The sequence below is a fragment of the Balaenoptera musculus genome, chromosome 11 (genome assembly GCF_009873245.2).
Source record: "Balaenoptera musculus isolate JJ_BM4_2016_0621 chromosome 11, mBalMus1.pri.v3, whole genome shotgun sequence".
NCBI classification, from domain to species: Eukaryota; Metazoa; Chordata; class Mammalia; order Artiodactyla; family Balaenopteridae; genus Balaenoptera; species Balaenoptera musculus.
In genome coordinates this window covers 38,307,467-38,320,403 of record NC_045795.1, presented here as the reverse complement: position 1 = coordinate 38,320,403, position 12,937 = coordinate 38,307,467, and the positions used below count along the sequence as shown (strand labels likewise).

At 47.5% G+C, this 12,937-nt stretch overlaps 1 protein-coding gene across 8 annotated transcripts in view; it reads left to right on the top strand.

The window, feature by feature from the left end:
• The first annotated feature begins 6,353 nt into the window (after positions 1 to 6,353).
• The window catches only part of BRPF3 (bromodomain and PHD finger containing 3), a 34,869-nt gene continuing 28,285 nt past the window's right edge, over positions 6,354 to 12,937 (top strand). For 3 of the 8 annotated variants that reach the window (XR_005021969.1, XR_005021970.1, XM_036870317.1), the window contains exons 1-2: positions 6,354 to 6,647; positions 10,008 to 11,484. Coding sequence is in view for 5 of the 8 variants with exons in the window: in XM_036870317.1 (XP_036726212.1) it covers positions 10,034 to 11,484 (1,451 nt within the window). In the remaining 3 variants the exon portion in view is untranslated. The remainder of the gene's footprint in view (positions 6,648 to 10,007; positions 11,485 to 12,937) is intronic. The other 5 variants (XR_005021968.1, XM_036870316.1, XM_036870314.1 and 2 more) reach the window with 4 other exon arrangements.

The following is a 12,937-nucleotide window of genomic DNA, read 5'->3' as shown; positions in this document are numbered from 1 at the left end:
GCCCCTTTATAGTCGGTACTCTCCTCTACCTCCAGGCAGCCACCAATCTGCTTTCTGTTACTATAGATTAGTTTGCATTTTCAAGAATTTCAAATAAATGGAATCATACATTACAACAGGTATTCTTGACTAATCAAAGGCAAATATTAATCCTTGAGCTTTACCCTTTTCCCAGACAATGCAAGGACCTTAAAACACTTTAATCCTGGAATTGTCTAATATCCTCTAATCCACTGCTTCTCAACTTTAATATGCAAATTTTATTAGTCAGGGTTCTGCACAGAAACAGAATAAATAGATATTATAGGAATTGGTTCAAACAATTATGGAGGCCAAAAAGTCCCATGATCTGTCATCTGCAAGCTGGAGAACCAGGATGGCTGCTGGTATAACTTAGCCAAGCCCAAAGGCGTAGGAGCCAGGACCACCTATGTCCAAGGGCAGGAGAAGATAATGTCCCAGCTCAACCAGAGAGCAAATTCAACCTTCCTCTACCTTTTTGTCCTAGTCAGGCCCTCAACAGATTGGATAATGCCCATCCGCACTATTAGGGGTGATCTTCTTTACTCAGTCTACCGATTAAAATGTGAATCTCTTCCAGAAACACCTTCACACTCAGTAATAATGTTTTACCAGCTATCCCTTAGCCCAGTCAACTTCACACATAAAATTAACCATCACACATATGAATCACCTAGGGGGATTTTGTTAAAACGCAGGTTCTGGTTTGGTAGGTGCTATTATTATTATTATTTTTTTAGGTGCTATTATTTTTGTTCATTTTCTCTCTTTAGTAAAATTATACCAAGTAGGTGGCTACTTGCAGGGTCAGTTCTTTTGTTAAAATATGGAAATAACATATTTTATGGTGTCCTGACTTCACACATGATTAAAAGTTTAGGACTTAACAGAAATGCTAATTAAAGGTTGAAATGAAAGGACATTAAATCAGGTTGAACAATTTACACTTGCCACATACCGTTTACTTTTAGGTTTGTGGTTTAACGTTTCACTAAGAATATGGTAAAATGTTCTAGCCAGAATTCAAGTCCAAAAAGGATAATGTAAGCCATACTAGGTGGATAATTTAAACCATACTGTACCATACCCTCTTGCCTGACTGATCTTCAAGCATGAATTATTCAAGCCCTTTCCTTGTTCTAAAAATCATGAGGAACTACCGCCCCTTCACATCCAGTTCCCTATACAACAGACTCCATGCTCGGACTTTATCTTTCCAGTCTTTTCTCTTACATCTCCCATTTTTGGTCAAACGGGATAACCCACCGTCCCCGGAATCAATATTATGGTGTCCCACCTTTCTCTGCTCATGGTGCTCAGCCTGGACCACACTCCACCATCCTCCTAGTTAACACTCAACCCAAGCTTTAAGGTGGAGCTCAATTGGTACCTTCTTCATGGAGGCTTCCCCTCTTCTCTCTCATCTCTAACTCTCATGCCACTCTGCTTGCATCTCTCTTGAGGTGCTTATATGCCATTGCATGTTCCGGTTACTAATATACTTGCTTTATTCCTGTGATTAGATTTTAAGTGACTTCAAGTGTGACAGCATAGCCTTTTCACCTTTGTGGTCTTCACAGGCATAAAATACCACCTTACTTGCAGCTCACAGATAATTATTGAATGAATATGTATTTTAGTGTGACTAAAAGGGGCTCCAGAGAACTTGGGCTGACTTATCATTTCCTCAATCCTCAGGCCCTCAGACCCAAAAGGAGCTCCTGAGTAACCCTTTGCCACCTCTTAATTTGCAATGACCATACTAGCATCGTCAAAACCTCCTAAGTTTGAGCTTAGATTCATCTTTGATTTTCTCCTTTGTTCCTATGTCCAATCATTCATAAAACTGTTGATTTGTCTTCTGATTTCTGATTTGACCCTTCCTTTCCTTTTTCTCTACAGTCTCTTCCACCATTCTGGTTAATGCCCTTTTATTTTCACAACAAATACTATAAATTCTTCCTGGTTTACCTAACACTGTTCCTGCTCTAGTTTATCCTATGCATAATGGGGACCATAATAATAATTTCACAGAGCTACAAATTGATAAATGAGATATAGCATGCATACTGGACCTACTTTGTACAAGTGCCCACTATATCTTTGGAGAATCATCTCCTGCCTGTGTCCTCTGGTTCTGGTAGTGAACAATGACCACACCTCATTAGAGTATCATGTCTTTCTGGCCACAGCTATTAGTTCGGGTTGGCTGAGAGACTGCAAGAAACTATGTCCTGATGACATAATCTGAATCTCTTGACTTGACCTTACCTAAAACCAGATACACGGCTGGACCTTCTGGTTATGAGAATCAATAGATTTCCTTTATTAATTAAACTAGTTTGTTTTCTAAGTGCAACAAAGATTTTTATAAATACAGTATGTAAAGCACTGAGCACAGTACCTTGCACATAAGTGTTAGGTATTATTTTTATTATCCCTATACCCTTGCCATATCCAATTCAACTTTTTCTTTCTTAACAACTTCCCATACAGACCAGCTAGGGTAATTTCCTTATTATTCCCTGCATGTTGTCCCTTTGCCTGGGCTGCCTTGTCACCAACCTAATAATGTCATTCCACACTCTTTTTGCCAATTCACATCCATCACTATTTAGAACCAGGCTAAAAGAAGTCTCCTATCCTCCATTTGAATAGCGGTGGCTCTACACTGTTCACTGCCTTATCTAATTTCTCCTACATGTATTTTCTAGTTATTTCTAGCTTGCTTCTTGATTGTACACTACTCAAGGCAAAGAAAAATATATTCTACATTTACATATGATCACTGTGCCCTACGTTGAGATTTTGTCATTTTCCAAAGCAACTTGAACAGTGTTGGACACACAGATGTTCGATAAATGTCTGTTACAGGAATAAATGAATGCAATTAAATTTAGAGGGTGCGGTATTCAATTTAAAGCCTGTTGTTAGCATAAATTTTTTCCTATTTCTAAGCAAACTATATTCTTACAGCATTTTCATTACAGCATAAAAATATCACAATGATTTCAAACTCCCATATTCTTCCTACGTATGGTTTAGAATTCTTTTAGCCAAAGTCTAAGGAAGGAATATTCTATTAAAAATAATTCAAAAATTACTCAAAGTCTATTTTCTTTTCATTACACATATTTTATTAATCCAGTGGGTACTGCATCTGACCCTTCAGAGGTTTCTTGCCTTGGTAAACTAATGATAATAGTAAATTGTTGACAAAGATATCCCAAGATGCTGAAAAAAAAAATTGAAGGGGAAACTTTTTGTACTCATGTTTCCTTTTTTGGGTTTAAGTGGTAAAATAGTCTCCTACTCCAAATTAAGTTAGTGTCTACTTAGAAATGGAGGATTTTAAAAACTACTATTGGGAATCAAAGGTCTGTGCCTCTTTCTGTTGAACTGAATTGCTGTATGGTGTTTTTTTTTTTAAGTATTTATTTATTTATTTATGGCTGTGTTGGGTCTTCGTTTCTGTGCGAGGGCTTTGTCTAGTTGTGGCAAGCGGGGGCCACTCTTCATCGCGGTGCGAGGGCCTCTCACTATCGTGGGCTCTCTTGTTGCGGAGCACAGGCTCCAGACGTGCAGGCTCAGTAATTGTGGCTCATGGGCCTAGCTGCTCTGCAGCACGTGGGATCCTCCCAGACCAGGGCTCGAACCCGTGTCCCCTGCATTGGCAGGCAGATTCTCAACCACTGCGCCACCAGGGAAGCCCGCTGTATGGTTTAATGGAAAGGTCAAGGGCTGGTGAATTTAAACTCTTTAAAATAGCTAAAGATTAAAGTGAATTAAATTTAGTGCCTCTGGGATTTTTGATACGTGTTCCAAATTTGTTTTTTTTTTTTTAATAAATTTATTTATTTATGGCTGCGTTGGGTCTTCATTGCTGCGCATGGGCCTTCTCTAGTTGCGGCGAGCTGGGGCTACTCTGTTGCGGTGCATGAGCTTCTCATTGCGGTGGCTTCTCTTGTGGCAGAGCACGGGCTCTAGGCGCACAGGCTTCAGTAGTTGTGGCACGCGGGCTCAGCAGTTGTGGCTCGCGGGCTCTAGAGCGCAGGCTCAGTAGTTGTGGTGCACGAGCTTAGTTGCTCTGCGGCATGTGGGATCTTCCCGGACCAGGGCTTGAACCTGTGTCCCCTGCACTGGTAGGCAGATTCTTAACCACTGCACCACCAGGGAAGCCCTCAAATTTGCTTTTAATGACATAATTGTCCCATGCTACATTTAAGATTACATCATAGTGAACTGGCTATGTGTGCAGTTATACTAACAGAAACCAATTCCAAATGTCAAAAATAGAAGCGAGGACAACTGTAAAGTTACCATTAAGAAAGTGGAAGTTGAAAATGGAAGAAAAACATTTAGGCTGAATAAGGTCTTCTATGAAAGCTTTGAATAGAAAAACCTGGAAATCATATGTATCACGTTAACAATACATTTTCAACAGCATTTAAATAATTATTTTACTTACTGTTACAAATGGAAGCTAACACATTTCCTCAAAAGTATTTATTCATTAACTTTAGTGGAAAAAGCTCCCAATCACACAAATGGGAATTGTACTAAATAAATTTTGAGAACATCCATCAAGAAATAAAAGTTACTAGTTATATGTAGAAATGGTTATATTTCACATTTTAAAAGAACAAGCAATGAAATTCAGTGTTTTTGTTTCTATTAGCCTTTTTTTTTTCTTTAACTAAAAGTAACTGTAATATTCTCTTGCCTCTGGGGCTTTCCCTTCCACAATTAATCATCTTTTCTTCTACACCTTCCCTCCAAATGATTATTCTCCCTAGTCTTTTGACGTTAATTTATACTATTTCACCTTCACAGCTTTCAAAACAATGCCTTGTCCTTGCTTAGCTTCACAAGCCAGTCCCTTTTTCTTTAAAAAAAAAATTGGTTAATGAAGTATTTTTGCTATCATTTTGCCAGAAGGTGCTACCATGTAATCAGGAAAACATCTTTGTTATACAAATTAGCTTCCTTACTTTTATCAAACTTTCAAATCCAAAACACAATATGTTTAAATTCCTTAGGATAATGAACATCTATACTTCAAAAGTAGCAGTTCGTTAAGTTTAAACATTTGGAAGACTTGGATCCTAAGCCTTTATCCTTCATCCTCTGACTCTACAATCTGTGTCATTGATGATCAGAACCAAGCAAGAAATTGTGAGTCTTACCAAGCTACACCACCAGCGCGGGCAGAAGAAACGCTTTCAAAACATGTCATTCATGTTCACATTTAAAGGCAGTCTATCCATACATCCTTTATAAACATCGTTAAATACTGGTGCTTAAGACTTCAGTCATACGAGGTAAGCTTTCCAATTTATAGGCAAGAGGGGTGGCAAAGGAGCCCTTTTCTCTTCTTAAATTTATTTACCAAAGCAAAAGCCAGGCTGATTATATCTGAAAGTCTGAAGTTGCCATTTGTCAAACATCTATTATAAAGCGGCTTTTGCATTAAATTAACGGACTCCTAGCCAAATCAGGTTTAAGGAGACAGTGTTTCCCATGTCTATAGTGACAAGCGAGTTACCAGATGCCCTTAAGTAGACCGTCAAACTTTTATGTTTACTCTTTTATGTTTACTCTTTTTAAACACAGAAGGGAGAGGATGGCACACAACGAAAAGTCAAGTCTGTTTCTTAAGAAAGACGTCTCGTGGGGAATAAGAGGCTCACCTGTACACAACAGAGGCAGGTCTTCCCCGGCTGTCCTCACTGGGGAAGGGTATGGACATCGATAGACCTTTGTCCTCCGGACTGGAGCACGGAGGGAGGGGGGCGACTTTCTGGGAGTAGTGCAGGCACCTGCACCCCAAGAAACTGCAGACTGGTTTTGTCTTCAATGACTGCTCTTGACTTAGCCTTTGGAGGGACCCTCTAGCTCAGGGAGGGGGGTTGCTGCTCCAAACCTTAGCCACCTCCCCCGCAGGGCTGGGGGAGGGGATGACTAACCACTCTAAGGAGTTAGGGACCCCGTCTTTCCCATCTGGACCCGAACGCCCCCCCAGCTCTCTAGTCGGACTCTCCCCGTGGCGAGCCAGGTCGGCGTGAGCCGGGGCCGCGGCGGGCGCAGATCCCGCCTTTGCTCCGCGCCCCTGCCGCGTCCGCACCGCCACCGTGAGGCCGAGCAGGGGACGGTGCCCTGTGGCGGCAGCGGCTCCGCGCTCCTCTCCGCGTCGCCCTGGCCGCCGCCGCGCCGGGCACGGGCGGGGGGATTTTTTTCTTGTTTCCCCTCTCTTTCGCGCTCCCGCTCCTGTTCAGCGGGAGAGCCCGCGGAGCCAGAGAGGGAGCGAGGGAAGGGGTGGAGGTGGCGGGGGGAGGGGGGGAGGCCGGAGGGGCGGATCCTGCCTGGGGGCTGATCCCTCCCTCCCCTCGGCCGGGCTCCGTGGCGGCAGCGGCGGCGGCGGCGGCGGTTCCATTCCCCCTCCTCCCCCGGGAGCGGCGGCGGCCGGGCCGGGGCCCCAGCGCGGGCCGGGAGGGGGCACGGCGGTGGCCACGGAGGCCAGCGCGGGAGGAGGCCGCGCTCCGCTCCCCGGGCCGCGCCGACCTGCTAGGCGGCCGGCCCGCCCGCGCCCAGGGGCCCCGAACGGTGGGGCCGGGCCGGCGGCTGAGGTAATGGGGGTGGCAGCGGGGCCGGACGGAGCGGGGGCGGGGGCAGCGGGGCCTACGGGGACCAGGGACTGCGCGGGATGGGGGAGGGAAGCGAGGGGCTTCCCGAGCGGGGTGGGAGCGGCGCGAAAGCTCTTTTCTGGAGCCAGGGTGGCAGCGGAGAAGGAGAAGGCGGGTGAGGGGGGAGCTGAAAAGCGAGGACCCCCTCCCGCAGCCGCCATCTTGTTTCCCCCCCTGGCCCTGGAAGCCGAGCTGCCGAGCCCCGCCCCCGCCACGCTCTCCAATTGGTCAGGCCAGAGGAGAGTTCCACCCCCTGAGCGTCCCTTGGCCCCCCGGTTCCTCCAGACGGGCAGGTGAGGCGGCCAATGGGCGCTTGCCTCTGTGCCCCGCTTGTTCGCAGGCGCTAGCTTTCTCTGTCTGAGGGTCGGACTCCGCGTCTGTCTCAGGCACGCTCGCTCCCTCCCCTCTGGTGAGGAGATGTTATTTCCCCCTTTCCTCTCCGAAGGGTCAGGATTCTTTTGGAAGAGGTGCCCCTTTAAAGGGGCGGGAGCCTTGGCTGGGGTCCTTGTCTCATGAGTATCTCGTGTGGGGTGCAGGGGGAACAGTCTAATTGCAGAAACTCCTTATTCTTCGCGGACCTGGGTGGGGTGGGCGAGTGGGGGCTCAGGGGATGCCGAGTAGACCTCTGGGGGTGTTGGAGGTATTTGGAGCTGTGTATGTGGGAAGGGCTGTGTGGGATGAGAAACTCCCGCCAAAAAACTAGACTGTAAGCTCCTTGAGGGCGAAACTCATTTCGTTTTCCTCAGCAGCAGCCCTTCCCCCTCTGGAGTTGGCCCCCCAGTGTCTAGAGGCTTGGGTAGGACAGCAGAGGCCTCTGTAGATACTTGCTGCTTGGTTGAGAGATACTCGAGTTGCCTAGGAGGTAGCGGGTAGGGAGGAGGAATATATCGTAGCTTTGACAAAGGAGGAGCTACATCCCCTTTCTGAACCATTTCAAGTCACTCTTGAGGTAGATTTTCACACCTCTGCAAGGGTCTGCATGCCCTTGACAGGGTGGGGATAATAAAGCAGGTCTGTTGGCCCGGGCTGCCCCCAGGGAGTTGGCATTTGTCAGGCATGTAGTGGCCAAGGGTCTCTGGAACCTGGACAGAATTTCTGCGAGTGATTCTCTTTCCTTTGGTTCCAAATAGGGTTTGTGCCTGCCTGGCACTGTGCCTCAGCCAAGTTGTTTTTTGTTTGTTTCTTTCAGTCAGACTTTGGGATTGGAAGGCTTTTAAAATAAGGATGTTAAGAATACCTTATTAACAAATAGCAACCCTTAAGAAATAAATTTTATTAATTTCATTTTACTGATGGAGTGTGCGGGCACAGAACGTTTCAGTGACTTTCTCCGGGTCACACAGGGCCAAGATTAGAACCTGGATTGCCTCAGAGCCTCTTTTTGTACCAGACCATGGCATCTCTGTGGTGTCCTTATGTCCTAGTGAGATGGCTTGAGCAGATCAGAAGATCTGGGTTTGAACTGTAGCTCTGTCACTTAACCAGCTTTAGGGGGAGTGACACCTTTCTGAGCTTCTGTGTCTTCATCTGTAAAATGGAGATGAGGATATCTATTCTCCCTTACAAGGTAGTTGTGAAAAATATTAAAAGTAAAAGGGCTTTGTAGTTTGTAAAAGTGTGCTACATTATCATCACCATTTCCACTTTATAAAGATGGTAGATCCTGCAAGCAAGGTGACAAATTCTGTTTTTCTCTTTGAAATCGTCTCCCTGTTCATACCCTTCCAAGTCTCTGCCCGCACCTCAGGGCACCATATCCCCAAAGGTTTTTCTTTTTTTTTTTTTTTAAAAGATAGTAGTCATCTTTTCTTTTTTTTTAAATTAATAAATTAATTTATTTATTTTTGGCTGTGTTGGGTCTTCGTTTCTGTGCGAGGGCTTTCTCTAGTTGTGGCAAGCGGGGGCCACTCTTCATCGCGGTGCGAGGGCCTCTCACTATCGTGGCCTCTCTTGTTGCGGAGCACAGGCTCCAGACGTGCAGGCTCAGTAATTGTGGCTCACGGGCCCAGTTGCTCCGCGGCATGTGGGATCTTCCCAGACCAGGGCTCGAACCCGTGTCCCCTGCGTTGGCAGGCGGATTCTCAACCACTGCACCACCAGGGAAGCCCCAAAGGTCTTTCTTAGTATTGATGGCCTCAGTAACTGTGACCACAGCTCCTTGTGAGCTTGTCATAATTCCCTCCATCCCAGAGACCAATGGGAAAAATTTAGAGCTTTCTCTTTGTTGCACAAGGGTGGACTGGATGTATTTTGGGAGAGAGGGGCTTTTGAGGTAACAGATGCATTGAGAGTTTACCCCAGACATTGCCCCAGTTACCTTGGCGTTAGGTCCAGTGAGGGTCCCACATAGGCCACTTGGGGCCACTCCCAGAGCTTCCAGGGTTTCTGCTTAGAGATGTACTAGCCAGTGCATCCTGAATGCTGCCTTTTGCAGAGAATACCCTGCACATTGTAGTTTGAAGTCCTTAGATCACATGCGATAGACATTTCAGGTGCCTTACCCCTTCACCCCTGGGCATGGTCGGGGATAGGGTTTCTGATCATGGATCATGGTAAGATGGGTTGGGAGAGGGCTCTAGACCTGTGGATTTTTGATCCGCCATGGGGCCACAGGTCATGTGAAGAGCTTGTAAGTGGATGCTGTTGTTGTTTACTCCTTTCCTAAGCCTTAACCACCACCCCCTTTTCCATAGTTAGCTGTCCCACAGCCTTATGTACCTCATTAGAACTTTAGCTCTCTCCCCATGTTGCATTGATCTGTAGTGATCTGTTGTGTTTACTTTTCTGTCCCTTCAATCAGACAGCGCTCCTTGAGGGCAGGGATCATGAGTGTTTGATTTCTCATTTCATTCAGCTAACACTTATAGAATGCTTACTTAAGAGTCAGGCACCATTCCAGGTGCTGGAGATACAGCAGTGAACAAGACAGGCAAAAATCCCTCCCCTCATGGACCTTACATTCTAGTGGAAGGAAACAAACATACATGATAAATATATAAATTACATAGCACAGTAAAAAGTGGTGAGTGTTATAGTGAAATATAAAGAAGGTTGAAAGATTGCTGGTGGGGGAAAGGGATTTGCAATTTTGGATAGAATGGTCATAGGTCTCACTGAGAAACACTGTTTATGGAAAGACTTGGAGGAGGTGAAAGAGCAAGCCATGTGGGTACCTGAGGGGCAGGATGTTCAGACAGAGAGAATAGCCAGTTTGCTCAGTGGCCAGTTGATCAGATGGAAGGGTGAATGAATGCATGTATGCCTGAACGTCTGGCTCACAGTCTCCTGGCCTCCTCTCCTTAGGCCTGTCTCGTTGGTTCCCAGGTGCCATGAGGAAGCCTCGCCGGAAGTCACGGCAGAATGCCGAGGGCCGGCGCTCCCCATCCCCCTATAGTCTGAAGTGCTCACCCACCCGGGAGACCCTGACATATGCCCAGGCCCAGCGGATCGTCGAGGTGGACATTGATGGACGTCTGCATCGTATTAGCATCTATGACCCGCTCAAGATCATCACAGAGGATGAGTTGACCGCCCAGGATATCACTGAATGCAATAGTAACAAGGAAAACAGTGAGCAGCCTCAGTTCCCTGTCAAGTCCAAAAAACCCTCATCCAAGGGCAAAAAGAAGGAGTCCTGCTCCAAGCATGCATCCGGCACTTCCTTCCACCTCCCGCAACCCAGCTTCCGCATGGTGGACTCAGGCAGTCAGCCAGAAGCACCCCCTCTGCCTGCTGCCTACTACCGCTACATTGAGAAGCCGCCTGAAGACCTGGATGCAGAAGTAGAGTACGACATGGATGAGGAAGACCTTGCCTGGCTGGACATGGTAAATGAGAAGCGGCGAGTAGATGGGCACAGTTTGGTGTCGGCAGATACCTTTGAGCTGCTGGTGGACCGGCTTGAGAAGGAGTCATACTTGGAGAGTCGAAGCAGTGGGGCCCAACAGTCACTCATTGACGAAGATGCTTTCTGCTGCGTATGCCTGGATGACGAATGCCACAACAGCAACGTCATTCTCTTCTGTGACATCTGCAACCTGGCTGTACACCAGGAGTGCTATGGCGTCCCTTACATCCCCGAGGGCCAGTGGCTATGCCGCTGCTGCCTACAGTCTCCCTCCCGGCCTGTGGATTGCGTCCTCTGCCCCAACAAGGGTGGCGCCTTCAAACAGACCAGCGATGGGCACTGGGCCCACGTGGTGTGTGCCATCTGGATCCCTGAAGTCTGCTTTGCTAACACCGTGTTCCTGGAGCCTATTGAGGGCATCGACAACATCCCACCTGCCCGCTGGAAACTAACCTGCTATATCTGCAAGCAGAAGGGGCTGGGTGCAGCCATCCAGTGCCATAAGGTGAACTGCTACACGGCCTTCCATGTGACGTGTGCACAGCGGGCTGGGCTCTTCATGAAGATTGAGCCTATGCGTGAGACCAGCCTCAACGGCACCATCTTCACGGTGCGCAAGACCGCCTACTGTGAGGCCCACTCGCCGCCAGCTGCTGCCACTGCTAGGAGGAAGGGCGACTCCCCAGGAAGTCTCAGTGAGGCTGGGGACGAAGAAGGGCTGAAGGAGGGCTGTGGGGAGGAAGAAGAGAAGGAAGAGGTAGAAGAGGAGGAGGAAGATGAAGGCCAAGGTGGGGTAGGCGGCCCCCTCAAGGGAGTGTCCAAGAAGAACAAGATGACTTTGAAGCAAAGGATCAAGAAGGAGCCAGAGGAAGTGGGCCGAGACACACCCTCCACTGTCCCCATGGTCACTGTCCCACAGATACCCTCTTACAGGTGAGCCTGCCTAGGAGGGCTCCCTAGGGACTCATGATTTCTTCTCGGGCTGGTGTTGGCCCTGAGCCAGGCTTCTTTCCCCAAGGTTGGTGAATACCTGTTCTCTTCTGTGCTCTCAAATTTAGACTTCTCCTTTAGACCCTGGGCTCGCCTGGCCTGGTTTGTGGTTTTGATTGTGCCCTTCAAAGCAATGTATTTCCTTTGATTCAAGGTGAGACAGACACTTAAGTTGCTTAGAAACCCAGGTGACAGGATGTCTAAGGTAATATTTTTCAACAGGGCACAAGTGGCATTTTGGACAGGAGGTAATTCATTATTAGGGCTGTCCCGTACACTTCTCGATGTTTAGCATCCCTGGTCTTTGTCTGTAAGTGCCATTTGCATCCCCTCCCTCATTGCCTGGTCTTTGTGACAATCTCAGTGCTCCCTACATATGTTTCTAGTAACCTTATGGGGATAGAACTACTTCCGATTGAGAACCACTGTTTCAAGGGGTCAGTATAGGTACCTGCTGTCCAGAAAGCTCTGTCCTGGGAATGATGGGGACTTTGTGTAAGGGGGTGGTCGTGTGGGGAAGATATGCTGTGTCTCCTCCTGAGAAGCTTTTAGATTTAAAGGAAAGAAGATCACTCAGCTCTGCTGTGTAACTAAGCCACCTTGGCCCCCACCGAGTCTGTAGAGAAACCATTGTGCCTGTTTTAAACCATCAGAGAGGTAGCTGGCGCTGTTGGAGGGATGGGAGCTTGGCAGACAAGCAAGAGACAGGGAAGATTTTCCAGCGGAGGCCCATCTCATTGGTGATGTTCACTAAAAAGACTACAGTGTTAGAGCAGGAAGGAATCTTGGAGATTATTCATCTAACATAGTCCTTGCACCTTCTCCCACACCCCCAGATGAAGAAACTGCGGCCACGGGAGGTAAAGTTGTTCACTCCATTATTCATTCAATGAGATGTTTATTGAGCACTTACTATATGCCAAGTCCTGTTCTAAGGGCTGGAAGGAACCAGGGGTAAAGCGACAGACCCTGGACAAGCTGGGGCTTATGATGCCTCTAGGTTCTGTTCCTGCTGTCTGTCTCTCTTGGTATAAGGGATAGGGAGAAAGGAGTACTGGAGGGCAGTGTGGAGTGAGTTGTATGAGGGAAATAGGCAACCAGACTTGTTGTTGGTCTGGAAGGAAGACACAAGAGCTGACAAGATCCAGAGGGAGAGGCTCTTGTGAGCCATGGCTGGAGTTAGATTCAGTCAACTGGAAATGGGCCTTCTAGTCACAGAGCTGTTCTAGGCTCCCCTCCTCCCTTTGGTGAGTGGGTCCATCCTTAGTCTCCATCTGTAGGGTGGTTGTGCCCTGGGGCTAGACTTTTTGGTTGTCAGGTCTGCTCTTGTAGGTGGTCTCTTTCAGGGGCCAGCACAGCATGCTGGCTAAGAACCAGACAGACCTGTGTTTGAATC